The sequence below is a fragment of the Eulemur rufifrons genome, chromosome 5, assembly GCF_041146395.1.
Source record: "Eulemur rufifrons isolate Redbay chromosome 5, OSU_ERuf_1, whole genome shotgun sequence".
Taxonomy (NCBI): Eukaryota; Metazoa; Chordata; class Mammalia; order Primates; family Lemuridae; genus Eulemur; species Eulemur rufifrons.
The window spans coordinates 48,166,652-48,189,042 of NC_090987.1; the positions used below are offsets into that span (position 1 = coordinate 48,166,652).

At 45.9% G+C, this 22,391-nt stretch overlaps 1 protein-coding gene across 1 annotated transcript in view; it reads right to left on the reverse strand.

The window, feature by feature from the left end:
- Positions 1-22,391, reverse strand: part of LAMA1 (laminin subunit alpha 1) — a 127,999-nt gene that overhangs the window by 61,022 nt on the left and 44,586 nt on the right. Inside the window, exons 14-26 of the mRNA XM_069467850.1 lie at positions 21,615-21,755; positions 20,418-20,588; positions 18,936-19,037; positions 17,767-17,978; positions 16,187-16,298; positions 12,842-12,952; positions 10,034-10,161; positions 8,384-8,470; positions 7,467-7,678; positions 2,303-2,409; positions 1,810-1,990; positions 1,161-1,297; positions 226-462 (exon numbers count right to left, since the gene is read on the reverse strand). Coding sequence (XP_069323951.1) covers positions 226-462; positions 1,161-1,297; positions 1,810-1,990; positions 2,303-2,409; positions 7,467-7,678; positions 8,384-8,470; positions 10,034-10,161; positions 12,842-12,952; positions 16,187-16,298; positions 17,767-17,978; positions 18,936-19,037; positions 20,418-20,588; positions 21,615-21,755 — 1,938 coding nt within the window. The remainder of the gene's footprint in view (positions 1-225; positions 463-1,160; positions 1,298-1,809; positions 1,991-2,302; positions 2,410-7,466; positions 7,679-8,383; positions 8,471-10,033; positions 10,162-12,841; positions 12,953-16,186; positions 16,299-17,766; positions 17,979-18,935; positions 19,038-20,417; positions 20,589-21,614; positions 21,756-22,391) is intronic.

A 22,391-nucleotide genomic window follows, 5' to 3' on the forward strand; every position in this document is an offset into this window, starting at 1 on the left:
AAAAATAGAAAAAATTAGCTGGGCATGGTGGTGCATGCCTGTAGTCCCAGCTACTCAGGAGGCTGAGGCAGAAGGATTGCTTAAACCCAGGAGTTTGAGGTTGCTGTGAGCTAGGCTGACACCACGGCACTCTAGCCCGGGCAACAGAGCAAGACTCTGTCTCCAAAAAAAAAAAAAAAAAACAAGTTGGAGAGAGGCAGAAAGAGGAGGATCCACAGCACACACCTTGCAAGAGCAGGTCCCGGTTTCCTCCGCACAGCTGCAGAGACCCTGGTCCAGGTCACAGCTGTCCCCTGATGTCCCCCTCAGGTCGCAGTCACAGGGAATACAGTCTGGAAAGTCTCTGTAGCCCAGAGAGCACTGATCGCAGCGCTGTCCAGCAAATTCCGACTTGCATTGGCAATGGCCGGTGAGCACATCACACTGATGGCCGGTTGAGCCCCCCGAACTGCAATTGCAGGGCTGCAAGAAGAAATACTAACTAAATAAAAAGGCAGCTTTTATGTTTTCATCAGCACACATATTTGGATTACAGGAAAACACTAAATGTGGGGAAGTTATGCAAATGAACCAACCTCTCACTATTGCTACACAGAATCACCCTGCCACCTGCCAGCAAGAGGCAGGGACTGCACTGCTGGACATTTGTGCATCTTAGCAACACATGTGCATTGGCCCAAAACTGTGAACTGAAATCAAATCCAACAGGTCAAAACAATCTAGCAAAATTATTTTAGGAGTCCAGTAATTTTCCCACTGTTTTCAAAACACAAACCATGTCCACATTTAACTGAAGAAACTTACCTAGAAAAGTGGAGCCCTCCAAGATTGGAAATAATCCCTCATTCAAGTGATTTAGGACTTTCACTTGGAAGATAGTCTACATTGCACAATTTATTTAAAGGGCACTAAATTTTTTTTTTTTTTTTTGGATTTTCTAATCAATTTCCCGATTCAGCTTTTTAAGAAAACCTAGAATAAGGTGTTTTAAGGGTGTTGCTTCCTCCACTGTGATTTCTACAATCTACGCTGAGTTTTAAGTATAAACCACAAGGCTATTCAGCAGGTTAAAACGGAGTGAACAGGTAGAAGAAGAGGCACGAGACACGCTACGGCACAGCAACGCCCAGTTGCACAAACGCGTCGACGGCAGCACACACCTGGCAGCCCTTCTCTGGGTGGTGGCCCCAGTGGTCATCCTCACATTCCTCACACTTCACACCCCGAGTATGAGGAGGGCACACGCACTCTCCAGATTCCGGGTCGCACGTATTCTGGGTGTCCGGGCAGTCACAGGCTGGAACAAAGACAATGGTTTGTTACAGACCTGGGTGATCGATGTAATTAAAGGGGTAAGAGTTGATGGTGTTAGGTACCTTTTACTAACAGTCTGAACCATTCTTTGAGTTCCTGAAAGGCATCTGTGATTCCCAAGAACAGGCAGAGCTAATATTTATTGAGCACTTACTATGTGCCAGATGCTGTGTTAGGGATTTACACACAACCCTTACAATGATTTCTTGATATAGGTTACAATTAGCTTCTCCATTTTACAGGTGAGGAAACTAAGGCTCAGTGAAGCTACATAATTAATCTGAGCTCACACAGGCAGTAGGTGGCAGAGCCATGACCAAAACTTACGCTTGTACCCTGATAGGGGTCGGGTAACAGGAAAACAGTATGAAATCCTCACACAAAGAAGAGAAAAAGTAAAGGAACTTAACAGAAATTAGTCAGAAGTCAAGGGAGGGCTCAAAGGAAAGTCTAAGGATGACTATAAAGTCCCAAACAAAGAACTCAAGAGCTTACGTGTACAGCCACCATCCTGGTATGCATAGAAGCCGTGGGCACACCTGTCACACCTTTCTCCTGCTACACCTGGGACACAGTGGCATTGGCCTTCATCCGTGCAGTCATCCGACATGGAGCCCGCCATGCTGCAGTTGCAGGGCAGGCAGCCTCGCCCCGAGTCCAGCCCATAGTAGCCGTGCTGTTTCAGCAGGGGGGAGAACCACAGCAGGCAACGGATGTTTTAATAAGCAGCTACACATACTGGAATGTTTTCCAAAGCACACCTGGGATCTTTCATAGAACCATAAAGTATTCATGACACGATCCCATCCCTTTGCCCAGCGAATACCTGATCTCAGATGGGGATGCACAGCGCTCACAGCCACGCTTAGGGAGTGAGCTCTTCCCGACAGCCATGCGCTCAACCTCCTCTGAACCTCGGCCAAGGTGTCGATTATAAACACCACCGACAAAGACTTTAATCGCATGCAACGACCAGCAAGCACCTTACCAAGCACTGGTCACACTGCTGTCCGGTGACGTGTGGTTTGCAGTCACAGAGTCCAGTCTCGAGGTGGCACACAGCAGAAAGGGAGCCTTTCTCATGGCATCTGCAGGCTGACACACACACACACAAAAGACACATTAACATTCACTTCTGGGTATGGTGATCGTAAGATCTTTAATCCCCAAAAGAAACAATGTAAACATTCAATGTTTCAAATCACAAAGCTAAAAATAAATATCATTTGCAATAACTTAAAAAATTTCACATTTTTCTGAAAAGTAAACGAAAACAGGGGTGGTAGAAGGAAACATCACAGAAAACAAAATTAATGCTATTAAGATAATAATTAGTAAAGTAACTTCACCAATTTCACAAATTCCTTACAAGTTTTTAAGTGACCTACAAATTTCCATGAAAAACATGAAATGGAGATTTCAAAATCAACTAAGCCATTTGCTCTCATTCCAATCATGTATGTATTTAATATCTGAAAGCTCAGTTACAACATAATCTAGATAAGTACAATGAATATTATTAATATATTTCATAATTTAATAAAAAATATTTCCCTGTTCTAAGCCATGAGTCATTTATAGTTTCAGGCCAGACATTTCAGATTTATGTACAGTTAATACATTAACATTTAAAGCAATGAAGTTCCCCATCTTCTCAAAGCAATGCAATTTAAAGGGTCCAAAAAATGTTAAATCAATATTCATAGGGCAACCGTCAACATGCACTTCAGTGAAAATATTTCATATTCACTGACAAAATATCCCAGCCACTGTTTATGCATGTTCGGAGAAAATGTACAATGTCTGTCAAGACATAACAATGTAAGAAAGGAAAAGAAAAAACGTCGTTCACAAAGAATGGCCAGCCCAAGCACAATCTGTGAGGCACGTGCTGCAGCAGCGCTGGCAGACGCTGGAAACCGAGGGCTGGCGCTCAGAAGGCCCTGGAATCCCGCCTCATTCACGGACTGCGGCCAGCCTTGCCCGGCGCAAGCAAGTTGATGCTACGGTCCCCAGGAGGCTGCGCTCGCTGGAGCTCTTTAGGGACTTGCTCTGCCATCCCCGTGGCTTGACTGCACACGCTACCGCTGACTCCTCGGCACCGGTCTCTTCCCAACTGCTCCCCATTAAACACAAGACACCTGCACCCCTGTCCTCTCCTGCTGAGGTTCCGTCTCCCTTCCCTGCCTCCTGGCACGTCCATCCAACCCCGCTTTCGCACCGTGTCTTCCTTGCCCCTTGTCTGCTAAAACCGCCCTTCCTAAAGTCTCCAGGGACTTCCTAGGTGCCAGACTCAGGGAGCAGATTTCAGCCCCATCTTGCTGAACCTTTCTGTAGAATGAGACCCGCTGGCCTCTCTCTCCCTGTGGAAGCTCCCTCTTACTGAGGCTTTGGGGACACCCCCCTTCTAGTCTCCTTCCTGCTCCTCCTGTGTCTCTTACCCCGTCTCCCGCTCTGTGTCACATTTAACGCCTCCTCTTCCTCTGGGGAATATTTAAAGTTCAATGTGGGTATGAGCATCACAAAATATTAAGGATAATAAAAAATCATATTTATTGTACGATGTCACTGTCAGTGTGTGTCCCCGTCACAGTCAGTATTTCTTTGAACCTTCATAACAAACTTAGGAGGGAGGGACTATACTTTTCTGTATTTTCAGTGTGAAATCTAAAACTTAGAAAGATTGTGGGACTTTTCATAGGTCACACAGCTCTTAGTAGCTCTTCTCGCTATAGGAACCATTATTACGGTAATTATCAATTAAAATATTATTCATGTTACAAATAATACTAATTTAGAATAGTTGACGGTTAATGACCAGCCAAGTACTTTGCATATATCTTAATTCTGGTAACTACCGCACAACATAAATATTGTACCCATTTGACTCACTGCATATAAGGTTCCTTTACTGTTCAACCTCCCACGGTCCTCACCCCTCTCAGCAGCACTCGACCTGCGCGAGCGTCCCCACACCCACTACTCTGGCTGCTATTCCAGGGCAAGGCAGGCGAAACTGACTAATCGGTTCGTTCTCTTACCAAGCTTCAAGACAGTTGGGGATACAGGTGAGTAAATAGATATTGGGTTAAACCATATGAATTTGCTTTTTTTTAAGGTCAATAATATAAAACACTAGCATTCTCCCTTGGCTTCGCCTAATAAAATACGGTCTTATCTAAGAGTGTGGGGACCCCTGGGAAGTCCATGGAGGCTCCCCTATTATAGAAATGGAAGGATTTCTAGTGAAATATCCAGAAACAGTTCATAGGAATCTGTCTCATCAAAGCTAGGGAAGGTGAAAGAACAGATGAGAAAGGAATAAAAAGTGTGAATGTCAGAAGCTAGAGAGAGCCTGGCCAGCATCAGCTCCGTAACCAGCCCAGACCCAGACCCGAATCCTCCCTGTTCCGACCCTGCTCCCCACTTCCCACTAGGACCTATTTCCTACCTTATTTTTGATCTCCTCATCTCTACGTGAAGGCCTCATTAACTCCGCCAGCAGGATGCTTCTCTGGTCCCGACTCCCATCCCAGCACCCCGCAGAGATCTGCCCGCAGCGGTGGCGGCAGAGGGAATAGCAGACGCCCAGCTCTGGTCACACCCTGGGCTGCTCAGAGTCTGCGGGAGCTGCCGGTGAGTCCCAGGACGGGGCGGATGGTATATCCTTGTCATCTCAGCACTGTACCTGAGACCCTTCCCACATGGCTGCCTCCACCTGTCACCCCAGGACTGCTGTCCCCCAAGCCTCTGTCTTTTCCACCCCAGCCACGCTCTTTCCAGCCTGTGCCTCCGGCAGGGCCCACCGCTTGCCGGGGCCACACTTTCCCCGCACCCCAGTCTTCTCGGGCACCTCCTTCACACCCTTCAAGTCTCAGATTATTGGCACAGGTGACTTGCCCTTCCGCATGCTTCCACGGCCTTCACGCACACCCTGGGGAGGTCATCCATTGCCCTTGACCTTTGCTGCTACGTGGTGGCCACTAACCACACCTGTCCATCGAATGCTTGGGAGGCGTCTGACGCACCCGAGGAGCTGGATCTCTGATTGAATTTAAATTGAGTCCTGAAGCAGCTTTGTCAACATGGACGCCAATATTAAAGAAAATGATTTTCTGGTACACGATAGAAAACTCTTCAGTATGTTTGAGCCACCTTTCCAACTGCAAATTTTACGAGATCTAAATATAGATCAGGTATTTCTGATGAAAATTTAGCATCCTCATTGAGCCGGGCTATAAAATATACACTGAATTTTGAAGAATCAGTATTAAAAAAGAAAGTAAATATGTAATACTTTTAAAAATTGATTACATGATAAAATGATTTTTAAAATATATTGGATTAAATGAAATATACTACTAAAATATATTTCACCTATTTCTTTTTACTTTTTAAAATGTGCCTACTAGAACATTTTAAACTACATGTGTGGTTTACATTATATTTCTATTGGACAGCATTGGTATAGAAAAATAATAAAAATTACCATTTTATTACTAGTAATTATAATGGTAACCATTTAATGTCTAGAATTTAAAATTTCTTATCCCACTGACTTCTCAGAAAGGGCTGGCCGGGCGCGGTGGCTCACGCCTGTAATCCTAGCACTCTGGGAGGCCGAGGTGGGCGGATCCTTTGAGCTCAGGAGTTCGAGACCAGCCTGAGCAAGAGCGAGACCCCATCTCTACTAAAAATAGAAAGAAATTATATGGACAGCTAAAAATATATATAGAAAAAATTAGCCGGGCATGGTGGTGCATGCCTGTAGTCCCAGCTACTCGGGAGGCTGAGACAGGAGGATCGCTTGAGCTCAGGAGTTTGAGGTTGCTGTGAGCTAGGCTAACGCCACGGCACTCACTCTAGCCTGGGCAACAGAGTGAGACTCTGTCTCAAAAAAAAAAAAAAAAAAGAAAGGGCTTAGTATACACATATAATTACATCCATTTCATGTATAAGGAAATAGTGGCTCAGAGAAGTTAATAAATTTGCCCAATGTCACACAGCACAGTCGGTCCTGGAATCAAACCCACGTTAGTTAGACTCCAAAGCCTGGCATCCGCAGGTGCTCTTTCTCCCCTATACCATCATCACGTGTAGGTTCCCAATAGATTTGGACCATAATTCTCCAGCTACCTATCATGCTACTTAGGATAATACCTGGAAAATACCAGACACTTAATAAATAGTGCATGAACAAAAGAATGAATCACCAAGCTTGTAGAAAAGGTGAAAAGAAATGACATGAGGATTGTGAAAACATTCTGTACACTTTGCAGGATTACACAAATACCAGTTATCATAATATTTTGGTAGGATGCCCAACCAAGGCGGCCACTCTGCAGAAGATGAGGCTGATTGGCCCAAGGCTGTAAAACATGTTCCATCTCTAACGTGGCCTGTGAAAATACTATTTCTGTGTCGCTAGCGCCCTCTTGTGTCTCCATGTTGTAATACCATAATAGGACTTGGGCATTTGTGCGGAAATCACCAAAATAATTTATAATTGCCACTTGAACTCTTTCCTTCTTCAAGACTGTGCCAAAAACGTCTGAGGGCTGAGTCATCCCTACGGCTAGGTCATCTCAGGTATATGAAAATCTACTTTTCTCTCTGAGTGGTTTGACATGCTGCATAATTTCCAGGCTCGAAGCAGAACTCAACAGAGCAATGGGGGTAGAGCAGGGTAGTTGAGGCACAGGCTGCAAAGACGTGCCAACTCCATGCTTATGTAGTTTCCAGGGTTCGAGTCTCACCGTTTCCCACCCTTCCCCTTGGAACACCATCAGCCTCCTGCAGCCCCTCGGCATCTCCCACCCAAACACGATGGGCTTTGAGCATCGATCGCTCTTCTTCCAGTTCAGTCCCGGGCAGAGCTGGCACTTTGTAAAGTACCCTTCCTCCTCGAGTGGGAGGTGCACATTCTCCAGGCCACTGACCTTCATGGAGAGCCACTAACCAAGCTCCCCTGGGGTAGCTAGAGACGAACTGAGTCTTGGGTCTATACTGGATCAATTCGAGACCCTGCATTAACACAAGCAACCCCTCAAGATAAAGCCACCTATATCAGCCACAAGCTGAGCCCTATTTGACACATGTGAGTGGACGGATGGAGACATTCTATGGTGACAAGTAAGAGCCCCTGCACTCACCGCGGCAGTTTTTGGCAGTCACGGCGTCCCCGTAGAACCCGTCAGCACACCTTTCACAGTGGGCGCCATCTGTGTTCCCCACGCACTTCAGGCACTCTCCGGTGACCGAGTCGCAGTGGCCAGCCTCCAAGGGGTCCACATTGCCGCTGCAGTCACAAGGAACACAGGACTCCCCGGGCACTGTGGGGTTTCCATAATAACCGTCTGCACATCTGTATCAGAGATTGAAAGCGAGATCAAACAAACGCAATTACTCAAGACCTTACCCCACAGTCCAGGGACTCCCTGAAGGGCTAATAAATCAGACCGACTTTCTCCCTAAGATTTACTGTTAAAGGGACACAACTCCACGCTCAACCATCCACAGACCTCCTTCACCCATCCTCACAAACGGGCAGAGCGTCCAAAACGAGGCATATATCCTGTGGACGTGCACCCGTGTCCAGGACAAACTGGACCCACCGCTGACACTCGGTGAGCCACGCAGCTCTCCCGTGGGCTTGGCCAGAGCTGGGTCTGATGGCCACATGGGGAAAGACAACAGTGGCTTCCAGCTGTCTTCCAGGAAGACAGCTATTAAATCAACCACCTGCCACCTGACAGTTGCCCAGAGCAATGGAATCCTCCAACGTGTGAACCACAAATTCTGACTCCTTGCTGTTCCCCATCGTTATTGAGGAGAACTCAGATTAGCTCCAGGAGAGATACCATTCTTTAAAAATTTCTAGCAAGGTCTAACATTCATCTTTTAACCGATATATCAGTTTTTCTCTATGATTCTATGAAATAATTATTACGCCTCAAAACTCCAAAACCACACTTAACTATACATTTAAAAATAAGCACATAGAATTTATATTTAATTTTTCAAAAATGTTAACACAGCTTTCTGCAACCAGTGGAGAAACACAGAGTACCTCTCGCACCAAGCTCCCGAGTACCCCGCAGCACACTGGTCACAGACCACTTCCTCTCCTTCATCCAGGTGGCAGGTGGGGCTGAAACTGACAAAACAGAAATAAATGCCATTTTCCAATGGATGGTGCAGATTTTCTAAATATTTTAAATGCTTAATTTCTACCGCTCCTGCGCTTACAAACTTTCAACAAGTCCTCACTCCTTAGCTGGGAGCCTAAGGCTTCGGGCCATCCAACCCACCCCCGCCCCCAGACCCATCTGTCTTTCACCCACGTTCCTAGGCACTGGACTCTCACTGCTCCCTGCTCCTCTGTCCCTCCGCCCGAAATGCCCTTGCTTCTCCCCGTCCTGCCTGGGTTAACCCAGCTCAGCCCAATGCCCCAGTCAGCTGCCACTTCCCCAGGAGGCCTGCTCGGACGCCCCTGGGAAGCGGCTTCCTCTCCTCCAGTTCCCTGGCACTGGCTTCCTGCCTCAGAGCCCTTTCCACGCCAGAGCAAGAGTGAGCTCTCCACACACAGCATGGTCAGGAGGCTCCTGCGGCTCCCAGGGACCCCCACTGCTGACTGGCGTCCCTTCAAACCCTATTCCTGTGTCTTGGGGAGGCCTGCCTGGGGTGACTGATGATGGTACCCACTGATTGAATCACAAATCACCAGGATTGCATCCTTTTTATGTCCTGGAGTTGCAAATAAAAAATCCCTCTGGGGACTTCTTTGGGAGTGGGTGGAGAAAGAGTTCTGATGGTTAAACCAGTGAAAGAGAAAGAGGCTTTCAAGCTGCTGGCCTGCAGGACACACACACCCTAGCATGACATTCAAGGCCTTGCCCAGTAGGCTTCTCTCCACTCCCCCCAGGCCTTCTGCTCCAGCGCCAGCTGCAGTTCCTCCGACAGAACCTGCCCGTTCCTGCTGCTGCCTTGGCGCACCCAGCTCCTCCTGGCTGGAAACCCATCTATGCCACAGTGGAATTCCTCCTCCTCCTCCTCCTCCTCATCCTCCTCCAAGTCTGAGAGAAGGGCTTCCTCAGGGTCAGTCCTGCACCCTTCCAGGTACGATGGACACTGCCCTCCCTCTGCCCCACCATCCGGGGGACAGCTCTCCACTAAAGTCATGGCCACCTATGAGTCCCCTGGGGCCAGCAGCCAGGTGTGAACAGTGTGACGCTCAGTGTACCTGCTGTGACGCCCTATATACACAGTTAGGCACTCAATATATATTTGTTCAATCAATGAGTGAACTCAGACCATTCCCATGTAGCCTCATAGTTACATATTTTGGTCATCAGATCAAAGACTTCCTAAGCCCAGGGACAGTGTTTTATTCCTCTCTGTATCCCCTCTGCCCCCTAGGCCAGTGGTAGGTGCACAATGTACAGCTGTGGAAGAACTGATGACCAACATTAGACCGAGAGGGCTAGACAGTGTGCTATGTCCTGCTACCACACAGATTTTCTCGCATACTTTAATACGCCAAACTTTTTTTTTACAGAAGATAATCCACCTCTCTGTCTCTAATCCAAATCAATCACCACTGGGCAAAATTCACACTCTAATTACACACACGCAGAGTCTCGCTCTGGAGATGTCAGTCGCGTCTTGGCGGCAATCCTGGCCACGCTGCAGAAGCCACTGGTGCAGCTGCAACACCTACTTGTTGGAGGCCGTGGCGAGAGGGCAGGCGCAAGGCTGGCAGTCCCCGGGAGTCCCTCGGGAAGGCTCCCCGTAGAAGCCGGGCAAGCACCGCTCGCAGTGGTCCCCGGTGGTGTTGTGTGCGCACGCCTAAGGCACATGCGTGAAAAGGAGAATCGGTTTGGGTTTCCTTACAGGATTTTCAGGTTCCTCTACAAACAATTTGAAGTCCAAGTGGAAAAAAAAAGACAAAATGCTAAAACCAGTCACCAAACTCTAAGTTATAGTTTCAGATTAACTAATTTTTAAAAATGTAATTTGTATAAATGAAAAACCTAAGAACTTTCACTTTGACCGTGTTGGAGTAACAAGTACTAGCCTTGCCCACCTGTAGAAAACAGCTAGAAAACTGGGGCAAAATATATCAAACAGCTGCTTTCAGAGACTGGACAGCAGCTAGCGAGGGCTGCGGTGCCTGGGGGAAGGGAAGTGATTAAGGTGAGTCCTAGGTTTGCAAGTCTTTCTTCCGGGAGGCTCTTGCCAGGAGGTGCGGGTGGGAGGATCCCAAATCAGGGTGGTGGTTTTGCTGCATGGAGGACACAGAGCTCAGAGTCTGGGGAGGCTGGGCCAGGTGGGATTTGGGGCAGAGTACTGGAGCTTCACAGAATAAGAGCACCAGAAATCTGCACAGGGACTCCTTTGAATATAGCTACTGAATGCTAAGCTTCTAAAGTATATAGTGAAACTCCAGGAAGACAGACAAAGAAATACAGGTGAGCTGTAAGCTGAAAAATTTTGAACTCACACAGAGCTAAGGGACATTAGAATTCTCACCAGTCAGTGTGGAAACCCTGAGAAATACTCAGCACTTTATAGAGAAATACTTGGCACTTTGCAGAGACCCGAGGAAACCCCTTAACAGTAGGGCTAACCCCACTATAGAGTAGAGGCTATACTAGACCCACCCTAACAAAGTTTACAAACAACCCTTGAAACAATCAAGCTGACCCGCAATAATTTAACTGCCTGCCAAAATAAACTTCCACATTCAAAACGAAAGCAACAAAATCCAGAAACTCAGCAATGCAACAATATTCATTCAATAATCTTCGTCATGGAATCAAAAAGCACTCAATACACTCCCCCTGGGCACATCTAGGCATCTTTGGATTCCACGAGTATGAGAGAAGATAAGGTAAATAATACACACATGTGGGGAAGGGAGGCTGCTGCGACAGCAGGGCCCTGCATGCCACTTACACACATGAGCAAGTGCTGGAGGTGAAGGGTCATCCTTTTGCAAACACAATGATAGTGAGTAGTGGTTGGGCAAGAATCATCAGACTGTTAAATCTAAGGGGAAATTCTGATGAAGAATAGGATGCTGGCATGGTCTTAAAGTGTCTTCCTCAGATTGCTTATTAATTGCAAAAAGAAAGAAGCGTTATTATAATATAGAGCGGGAAAACTGACCAATACCTTGCCTGTATAACCAGAATTACTACCACCAGTGATGGCAGATGGACGCTGGGGCTCCCACAGGGGGTGCCTTGAGCGAGACGCCTCACTGAGAGCCTGAAAGGCTCAACCTGATTCTACCCATGAGAAAACAACACAAGAACCCAGAATAAGGGACATTCTATTTTTTTTTTTAAAAAAAGATTGTATTATTCAAGATGGCAATTTCATGAAAGACAAAGAAAATCAGTGGGAATACTTCAGTTAAAGGAGCCTGAAGAGACTTGGCAATGAAATGCAATATCTGATCCCAGATGGGGGTGGTACTGGAGGGGGAAATGCTACAGGACACAATTGGGTCAACTGACAAAACTGAAAAATGGGTGGTAGACAGAAAAAAGACAGAAAAGCAACCACCCTGTCAAGCTACTGGAAGTTGTGCACCTGAGGACACTGAGTCTGCCTGCAAACCACCACTCTGGCAGTTCCTACAGATGCTTGACTTACAGAACGGAGAAATGAACAAAGGACAACATGAAAGCTTTACTTACCGAATATAGAAAAATTAGGCTCTAGAGACAATAAGCAATTTGGGGCGTCATGCTGAGATCTTTCCCTAGCTCTGTGACTCAATCAATCTCTTTTGCACTCCCCTGCCTGGTGAGGAGGGTACGTGATTAGCACATGCATTCACTCCAGCTATAGGAGTGAACCCACTGGAACCCGGAGTGTGGCCTGGCTTCAAGGCATAGGGCCTAAAAGAATTCCTGATAGAAGTTAAAAAACAAGTCTCTTGCCCTATACCTGCCCCAAAGTTTATTCTCAAGATTAGCCACCTATTTGTTAAGCCCTATTTCAACATATACTGCATGAAAGAGGTATTGTTTGAAAAGTTTACCTGAACTAACTGTAAGGCATTGTATAACGTACAAGTGGGTGTGATTATTAGATGTTTATTAACATTCTTATGGTATTTTATGTTAAAAATACTAGCACTTTCATTGCAAAGATCCTATCCTTTGTACTTAAAAAATGGACATTTTCTGCCTTTATATTGCTTTATAATCTTAGCAAGTGAAAATAATAAATAATTACATTTCATTGTTTTAATTGAAAAACTGTAATGAAATTAGATATACCTTTTCCACTACTACTAACATAACTTTTTGCAAAAAAAAAAAAAACAAAAAACGGGGGGGCGTGGAAATACCAGGAAACATTTCATGACATGAACTTAAATCTGTGAATTTCCTTCGGGGTTTATGAGGTCAGGGTTACCCTGTGGAGGAAGCATTTTAAAAAATTCACTTCTGCACAGTAAATGGCTCTGGAATGGGTAGGAGAGGACGCGAGGTTTCAGCGGTAGACTTACAATGCAAACCCCGTGGACGTCACACTCAGCTGCGTGGCCGTGGCATTCACAAGGTTGACAAATTCCTCCAAAGAGTATTCCATCCACACGATAATAGCCAGAGAGGCAAGACTGCAAAAAAAAAAAAAAAAAAAGAGGCAAATCATCTCCTCTCCAATACACTGGAAAAATAAACTGCTCAATTGTCCATGAGAAGAGAAATGCATTTCTTTTTTCTCAAACATCTTTACTGAAGTATCATTTACATGCTATAAAATTCACCTATTTTAAGTGTACAATTCAATGATTTTTAGTAAACTTACTGAGCTGTGTAACCATCACCATAATTCAGTTCCTTACTTCTTTTTAAAGGTAGAATCATGCACAAAATATGTAATGGTTATGCAATGAGTATTATGGTATATTACATAATATAATGTTAAAAATAGTGGCACTTCCGGCCGGGTGCGGTGGCTCACGCCTGTAATCCTAGCATTCTGGGAGGTCGAGGCAGGTGGATCGTTTGAGCTCAGGAGTTGGAAACCAGCCTGAGCAAGAGCAAGACCCCGTCTCTACTAAAAATAGAAAGAAATTGGCCGGGCGCGGTGGCTCACGCCTGTAATCCTAGCACTCTGGGAGGCCGAGGTGGGCGGATCGTTTGAGCTCAGGAGTTCGAGATCAGCCTGAGCAAGAGCGAGACCCCATCTCTACTAAAAATAGAAAGAAATTATGTGGACAGCTAAAAATATATATAGAAAAAATTAGCCGGGCATGGTGGTACATGCCTGTAGTCCCAGCTACTCGGGAGGCTGAGATAGGAGGATCGCTTGAGCCCAGGAGTTTGAGGTTGCTGTGAGCTAGGCTGACACCACGGCACTCTAGCCTGGGGAACAGAGTGAGACTCTGTCTCAAAAAAAAAAAAAGAAAGAAATTAGCTGGACAACTAAATATATATATATAAAAAATTAGCCGGGCATGGTGGCACGTGCCTGTAGTCCCAGCTACTTGGGAGGCTGAGGCAGGAGGATTGCTTGAGCCAGGGAGTTTGAAGTTGCTGTGAGCTAGGCTGACGCCACTGCACTCTAGCCTGGGCAACAGAGTGAGACTCTGTCTCAAAAAAAAAAAATAGTGGCACTTCCATTGAAATGATCCAATCATTTGTATTTAATCAGTGGATAACATTTTCTACTGGTGGTCTTCCACTGCAATATCTTAAATTAGAAATTGTGGAACATTTAGCCATCTAACAATGTTTCAATCAAGAGGACTTATTTCCTCTCAACTTAATTTTTCCCCCGTTTGCTTATAATTCATTAAAGGTTGCCATCAAGTACAAGTCAGTGTCAAACTGCATCCATTTAACTGAGCAAACATTACAGATGTGCTTTCCAAGGGCCCAGCCTGGACAGGCAACATGGGCATTCATTCAAGGACGCCACACCTTGCCCATGAGGAGCGGGGAACCACCCCATACACAGAAATTCATTTAACTCTCATGACAAGCCTGAGAAACAGTATCTCTACTTTGTGGATATGGAATGTGGAACACAGAGCGGGTAGACAGTGTGCCCAGTGTGCCCGTGGAATGATTCAAGGTCAAGTGTGCACACCCCCAAGGCCACATCCACCGTAAGCTGCCAAGGGCTCCAGCAAACACGAAATGCCTTTAAGTGCAGACTTGGGGATGATTCGCTTGGAAGCCAGCACACTCTCGTGGGTGCATGGGAGGAGGAGGCTTAGATTTGTGTTTTAAAAGAATTCTTAAAGAGTATTTTAATTATACAAATAATGCACAAAGGCATTCATTCACACAGATATTGTGAAAGTCCCCTAACACCTCCACCCAGCCGTGTTCGCCTTGGGGAGCGGGGGCCGGTCTGTAGGTGGGCATCGAGTAGGCATCAGCCCGGAGGTCTGCGTGGCGGCTTACAGCAATTTCCATTCTCTACTGGTGGCTGCCTGATTCTCTAAGTCAGCCTCTGAAGAAGAGTTTGATTAAAGAATGAATTCTTATGCTTAACAGAAACACTTGAAAACGTATATTAAGCTTCCTGTGTTGCTCGGTCTGCCACCCCATGCTGGTCAGCCCCATTTTCCTCCAAAGCCCGGCTGATGTGGCGTACTCAGCAGCCGCTGCCCATCGCTCGCTGCCTCTCGGTCAAGCGGGCAGTGGCTTCTACTTCCGGGATCCCCCTGCCTCCGCATGCCCGCTCCCATATTCCCACCTCGCACTCGCTGAGCTGGCCTTAGTGTGCTGTGTCCACTAAGCACTATGCATACTCGGCTTAGGACCTACAAACATTTGCTGGGCCTCAAAATAAATGTTTGAGAACTAAAAAAAAAATTCATGGGTTCCAAAATACAAAAAAACAGATAAATTGCAAAATATTTTAAATATAAATAGAAATATTTACTTAAATATCTACATTATGAAACATTAAGGTCAAATTTATTAACTGCAAAATTTATGATTGATAAAGATTCATAAAAACAAATTATAGTGAAATTTTCTCACTTTGCAAAAATGATTGCCAAGAAATCATAGCCAATGACGAATGTACGTCATCAGAGTAGGTGATAAACATGTGGGAGGCAGTTTTATATGGTGGCTAACAGCTCAGAGAAAGGTCACACCGCAATATGACCACTTCCCAGCTGTATGGCCTTGGTCAAGCTGTTTAATTTCACTGTGCCTCCATTTCCTAATCTATCGAATAGAAAGCATCTGGAGTACCTACCAAATACGGTTGCTGTCAGGATTAAAAGAAGTAACATTTGGGAAGAGCTTAGAATAGTGCCAAATACATAGAAAGTTTCCAGTAAAAAACAGGTGCTATTAATACTTATGTCCAAACAGCTTCAAAATATATTTCAAAATTTCTTTAGCAACAGATTACTGTTATTGATGATTGCAAGTGCATTTTTATATACTTCACCTGTGAGGTGGGGCCCACCAGAGCAAAATAGCAAGGGCCCTAAAAGGTCTCCAACTGCACCTGGCTTGTCTAAAGCCACCCTGACCTTCTGCAGGTGGTTTGTGAATGTCCAGATACAATTAAGTTCAATCCTCCTTAGAAATGCAGACTATGGCACGGGTCCCGCAAGCTTCCTGTCGATCTCGGCAAGAGGGCAGCCCTAATTCAGGGGACTTCCAGGTGCCACAGCCTACCCCTGGCCAAGGAGTCAGATTTCTCCTAACAATGTGACTTCTAATATTCCTATAGCCCAAAAAAGTCTGAGCCAAACATAAACATTGAGTTTCTAAATTTAAAATCCAAATGTTTATGATTACATCACCTCCAGTGCACTGTCTTCCCCTTAGGAAAGGAGGAAAGGAAGAAGACAGGAAGAAAAGAGAAGCGTCACCTCGCAGGAGGTCCCTGTGTAGCCCTGGGGACATTCACAGTGCTCCACGTCCGCAGCAACTGCCAGGTCTATAGCATTGGGGCTAGCCACGTCCAGGGAGACAGACCCCAACCTGTAAACAGACAGGGGTCCTTAAGTGACTTACACGCTCACAAATGACATCCTACACCTCAGTGAAGGTAGGTTCCCAGACGATTTAACTCAAACAAAATGGTGACGTAATTGATTTTTTTAAGTAACTAAAGATTTTTGTAACAATACACTTTTTGGGAGCCATCATTATTCCCTAGAAATGCCTTCAACTTTTGGTGCAAAGATGTTCTATTGCCCATAGATTACCATGGGAAGGGTCTGATGCCTATTTGGAAAGCCCTTCCTAAAAATTGATCCATTTGGCCAGGCATGGTGGCTCACGCCTGTAATCCTAGGACTCTGGGAGGCCGAGGCAGGAGGACGGCTCGAGGTCAGGAGTTCGAGACCAGCATGAGCAAGAGCGAGACCCCCGTCTCTACTGAAAAATAGAAACAAATTAACTGGACAACTAAAAATATATAGAAAAAATTAGCCAGGCATGGTGGCGCATGCCTGGAGTCCCAGCTGCTTGGGAGGCTGAGGCAGGAGGATCACTTGAGCCCAGGAGTTTGAGGTTGCTGTGAGCTAGGCTGACGCCACGGCACTCTAGCCTGGGCAACACAGTGAGACTCTGTCTCAAAAAAAAAAAAAAAAAAAAAAAAAAAAAAGGCCGGGCGCGGTGGCTCACGCCTGTAATCCTAGCACTCTGGGAGGCCGAGGTGGGCGGATCGTTTGAGCTCAGGAGTTCGAGACCAGCCTGAGCAAGAGCGAGACCCCATCTCTACTAAAAATAGAAAGAAATTATATGGACAGCTAAAAATATATATAGAAAAAATTAGCCGGGCATGGTGGCGCATGCCTGTAGTCCCAGCTACTCGGGAGGCTGAGGCAGGAGGATCGCTTGAGCCCAGGAGTTTGAGGTTGCTGTGAGCTAGGCTGACGCCACGGCACTCACTCTAGCCCGGGCAACAAAGTGAGACTCTGTCTCAAAAAAAAAAAAAAAAAAAAATTGATCCATTCAATTATCTTATCAATACAGAGATTATCCTTAAATGCGTCATACAGTGTTTGCATTAGCTGCATCCAACTCTGAAGCCTGCCAAGGCACTGCCAGAAACTGTCCTTCTCCTAGTAATAAGATGTCCATGGATGGACACATCTGCTTAAATAGCCAGTCTAAAACCGAAGACCATTAACATCAAGAGAGCGAGGAGCAGATGCGACATGGTCCAGACAGCTGCTCACTCATCAGGCATTGCTGGGAACCCCCCCTTGAAAACTTCTGATCCTAATGTCAAGTGTGTCACCTACTAGATACACCTGTCGTGGACAACTATTCTTATATCTTCAATAAAATTATTAACATATTTATAAAATTAATATCTTTTTAGGACAGCCAGTTCTTTTAGCTGTGTCCTTAAAATAACAAATAAGCTTAAAGCGTGAAATAATAAAGACTAGATTGAAATACCTTCACCATAAGTCTTTCCTCCCTTTTCAATACATACCTGTAGAGAGCCATTTTTGCGGAATTGTAGTTGGCTCTGATCAAAAGATGTGTCACGTTGGCAAGGACAGTCATCAGCTGGTCACGATCGACCTCCTTTTTGTTGTAAAAATCTCTGAAGTTCTCAGGCACAAGTCTAACCACATTGAAGTACTCTTCGTAGGGTTGCAATGACAGGCCCTCAGCCTGTGTGATTAGAGTGAGTCCATTTCCCTAAGATTTAAAAGCAGGAGATAATATATTTATAACTCAATTTATTGATGAAAAATAAAATCCAATTTTGTATTCAGCAACAGATTTTTCAACTGTGCTCAGCGTCTTGTGGCAAACAAATAATGGTGTGTATAAAACTCTTGGCCCAGAAACTTCACAGCAAAGGTGCTTCATTGTGTTGCTCTTAGACGGACTCGGTAATAAACCAAAAGACTGTGTACTTTGCTGGGATCTTGGAAAAGAAACAAAGTCTTGCATTTGCCCCAGCTTTTATCAAAGCAACTCATCTGACACTCCTAATCTTTAACTAAATTACAGAAGTAGAAAAGGTATGTAAATAACCTCCAGCTTTTCACAAGATTGCTGTTGACAAAAGCGATTTGCCCTCTGCGGTTTCCAATTGCTCGGGCTGGAGGAGGGGATCGCTCCAGGTAAAAGGGCACCAGAGGCAAAACCTGGAGCCGTCTCTGCCCAGACGTGCCCCAGACCCGCGGACGTTCCCACTTTGGGAATCCTGAGGCTGAGCTGGGTGTCTTTGTGGGGAGTGAGGATTCAGGGACAGAACAGTGGCCAAGGACAACATGGGAACACATCTGCTGTCCCCACATCGCCAAGCACTGCCTTATTGGTTCGTTTGGGAGGCAAAGTGGCAGAAGAGAAAAAAGGGACTTAAAAGGGTAATTTCGAGGTCAGAGCAAAAACCCGTCTCCTTTGTAGATGTGAAAAGATGGGCTCATGCTGGGGATAAAGGTTAGAGTGGTAGGTGCTGTTCTGAGGCAACTCTAGAAGTGCCCAAAGACACTTCTCACACTCACCATCCGTGCGAGGCCAAGCGCTGCTGCATGGCCACCCGGCCACCACCTCCTCGCTGGGAGGGCCTCACCAGCCACTTTCAGTCATAAACTATCACCCCTCTAAGCCTTTAGCTCTATAGCAAAGCAAAGCAAAAGTAATGACCTTAATTATGACATCCGCGTGTGACATGAGGTCGCTGTCCACTGTCTCTACTGGAAGATCGTAAGACACTGTGTATTTCAGCAATCCACCAAACGCAGTCAGCTGAAATGTTTAAGCGAGAATGAGCACCGAAGGGGAAAACAACCCCAGCCCCTAAGTAAGAGGAAGAGGCCACTGGAGTCCATCTGGACACAGCCAGGCTGCACGCTGCCCTAGCGGCCACGAGGGTGAGGAGATTAGCATCAAAGGCAGCGAAAGGAAAGCACGCTGTGTGAACATTTTGTTTAATCTATATTACAGAAATGCAGGATATTGTTTGAATGCACAGAAGAAAAATGTATTCCTCTTAGAGACCTCCAGGTAAATTGCTATAAACTTCTGTCCATCATACAATAGGTATTTATTTCACTTAAATAATTTAGAGGTGGGGAGTTTGACCCCTGACTACAATAGCCACACTTTGATTCCATTGTCCTACTTGCAGAGCAATAAGGAACATGTTTGATCTGCTAGTTAAAGAAAGGACCACAGGTATTTCTTCCTGATCAGATATCCTTTAATGCAAAATAGAGATTTTCTTTCTGATGGATATGTGACAACAATATAATGTTCAGAACCCAGTTTTGCCCCATAAAACTGGAGACGTGATCTCAAGAGGAAAAAACAAAATCATTGAGCTTTGTTGATAAAATCATACTATAAATAGAACACATGCTCTAGGCTTATAATTTGATGGAAAAAAATAATCATTTTCAAAAACCCTTAAAAATATATAATATAAAACAAGCTATAAAATTAAAATCTAACCATCAAATTAAGTAAGAACTAACCAAGCTACAAGGCTACACTACTGTGAAAGCTCACCATTGCTTTAAACAAACCGAACTCCCGGGAAGGGGAGCGCAGAGCTACACTGAGATAGATTCCCCCGAATGTATCTTTGGTTCAATCAGAATTGGAGAGATGAGGCATCATTGGGGAGGCGATGAAAACTCGTTGCTGAAGGGAAGGTCCAAACTTGCAAGCCAATTTCCACGTTGCAGAATCACCATTTTATATATTCTTAAAATTAAACAAAGTATTCTACCTATTCCTACGTGCGACAGGCTGTCCTGTCACTGCCAGCTGGGCGGCCACACGGCAGTCCTGGGGGCAGAGACGCCCCTGGTTTCTACTCGGCCAAGGGTGCTGCGCCGGTCCAGGTGAGCTAAACGCAGGACTGGGATAAAGACTTCGTCGTAAAGGCCCAGGCGCCCCAGGCGCCCAGAGGAAAGCAGAAAGTCCCTGCGGGGAAGGGGAAGACTTCACCAACCAGACCACCTAGGAGCTGGGCCAGGAAGGATGACAGTTCGTGTTTGAATGATGTAACGAAAAGCCAAACGAGGCCCGAAAAGCTCCCGTGTACCAGACGTAAAGGCCGTGGGAGGCTCTGCCGACACTCCAGTGACCACCAAGACTAACCTGTTACCCCCCGGCACGCACCTTATTCCCCAGGTAGGCGGCGGGGGCCGCCCAGTAGTGCTGAGCAGCCAGCCGCTGCGTGACCGTGTCGTTGACGCTGACCTGCTGACGCCCGCCCAGTGCATCCAGCTGGGACAGGATCTTCCGGGGACTGATCAAGTCAGTGACCAGCCACCCGGACATGTTGTTCACCTTAAAAAAAAAAACACAAGAATTTTAGCAGATGAAATAGGTGTCACCTTAGATTGCACCCCACCGGGTACTAACGTTTTCACAATGACGAGACAGACCCAGGAAGCTCCACTAGGGCTGCGTTCACACAATGTGGCTACTGAACCTCATGACCCCTGACCCTTCCACTGGTCAAGGGACGAGGAAAACCTGAGAACAAGTCTCGTGTACCCCAAATCCAGATCAGTGATGAGCAAGTAAATGAGCAAAACCAGAAAGACCATAGACATAGATTTAGATTTTAAAAAACCAAGAACTTATTAATAATAAATACATTGAGTAAAATGTCTCTTGCTAACTCACTCCCCTTTCGTTGTTGCCCTAAAGGCTAAAAAATGTATACACATAACCTCCAGATCCTGTACTCCCAATCTGTCATCTACATAGAGATGACAGTGCTCCCCGAGGCATGGGGACACAGTGGTCACCAGTGGGTCAGCCTCGTGCCCAGCAGCTCCTCCTTCCCTCCAGCCACCACACTGTTTCTGCCCCTAGGTACCACGTGGCTCTCCCTCAACCCCATCGCCCCCAGAGCTCCATGTTCCCAAAACAATTTGCCTGCGCTCACAAGCCCTGTGCCACCTGCTGTTGTTCCCACCCTCGCCCCAGGAGTGCCTCCTACCCACAGGCCTCTCTGAGCTGGAACATTCTCAAACCCCCACGTCCTGGTGTCTCCCTGGCCTGAGGCCAGCGGGGGCAGGTGGGCTGAGAGCAGACCTCCCCGCTCGATGCCTTCCCCACAGCAGAAATGTGAGCACCGTGTGCTCTGCGGTGCCATCTCATCCTGCTGTTTCCACAGGGGCATGTATGTGGCCATAAGCACGTGGCCTAGAAAGGCACTTCAGGGGGACTTCAAGCAGTGGGCTGCCTTTGACCCATGCCAGTGTCCTTCCAAAGTGATGACAGAGGTGTGACGGGGAAGTCATCTTCATTGCTTCCTAACACAGCCCTGACAGAGCTGGACATTAAATCCTGGCCACCTCCCACCTGACTAATGGGCCAGGAGAGGCTGTCGCAGACATCCGAAACGCCGAAGCAGAAGCACTCGGAGCAGCCCTGCGGGTTCCTTTCCTCCAGGTTGTAGAATCCCGGCTTGCAGCGATCACAGTCTTTCCCCTTGACGTTGTCCTGCAGGTTAGGGAACAGGTCAGCTTTTGAAACCAACGTGTCTCAATCGACTAAACGACATGAACAAAACGGGTGTTCAGTGATCCACAACAGAAACAGGTAAATACCTAAGAGTCCAAAGTTATGTTTCCAGAATAGATATTTTGAAATAAATATTTGATTTTGTAGTTAAGAACAAGTCTGGAGATCTTAGAGCTTAGTCATTACATTTAAATGGATTTTTTATTTGGTTTTGTTTTAAATCTTCCATTTTTGCTGATCTTTCAAGCACTTTAAAATCTGAAGAGGGCCATTTGTGTGTCCTATTCATAAATACTCAAGGTTATTGTCAGTCGTATATAACATGTGCCTAAGATTCGGCTTATGTGGGAATAAGTACGTAAGGAACAAAGGAAAATCCTATGAATTGCTGGGAACTTATTTATTAATTCATATGGCCAAACGAAACCCCTCACTGGTACCATATTAATGTAGTTCTTATGACTGTTCAATTCCTTTTGAAGAGAAATCCAAAATAACATATCTGCCTTTCCTTGGCATTCTTATAAATTTATTATCTACCCAGCTATCCTCCAAAGACAAAGCTGGAAAAGAAAGTCACAGAAGAGTTAAGCCAAGGCCCAAGAAAAGGTATGC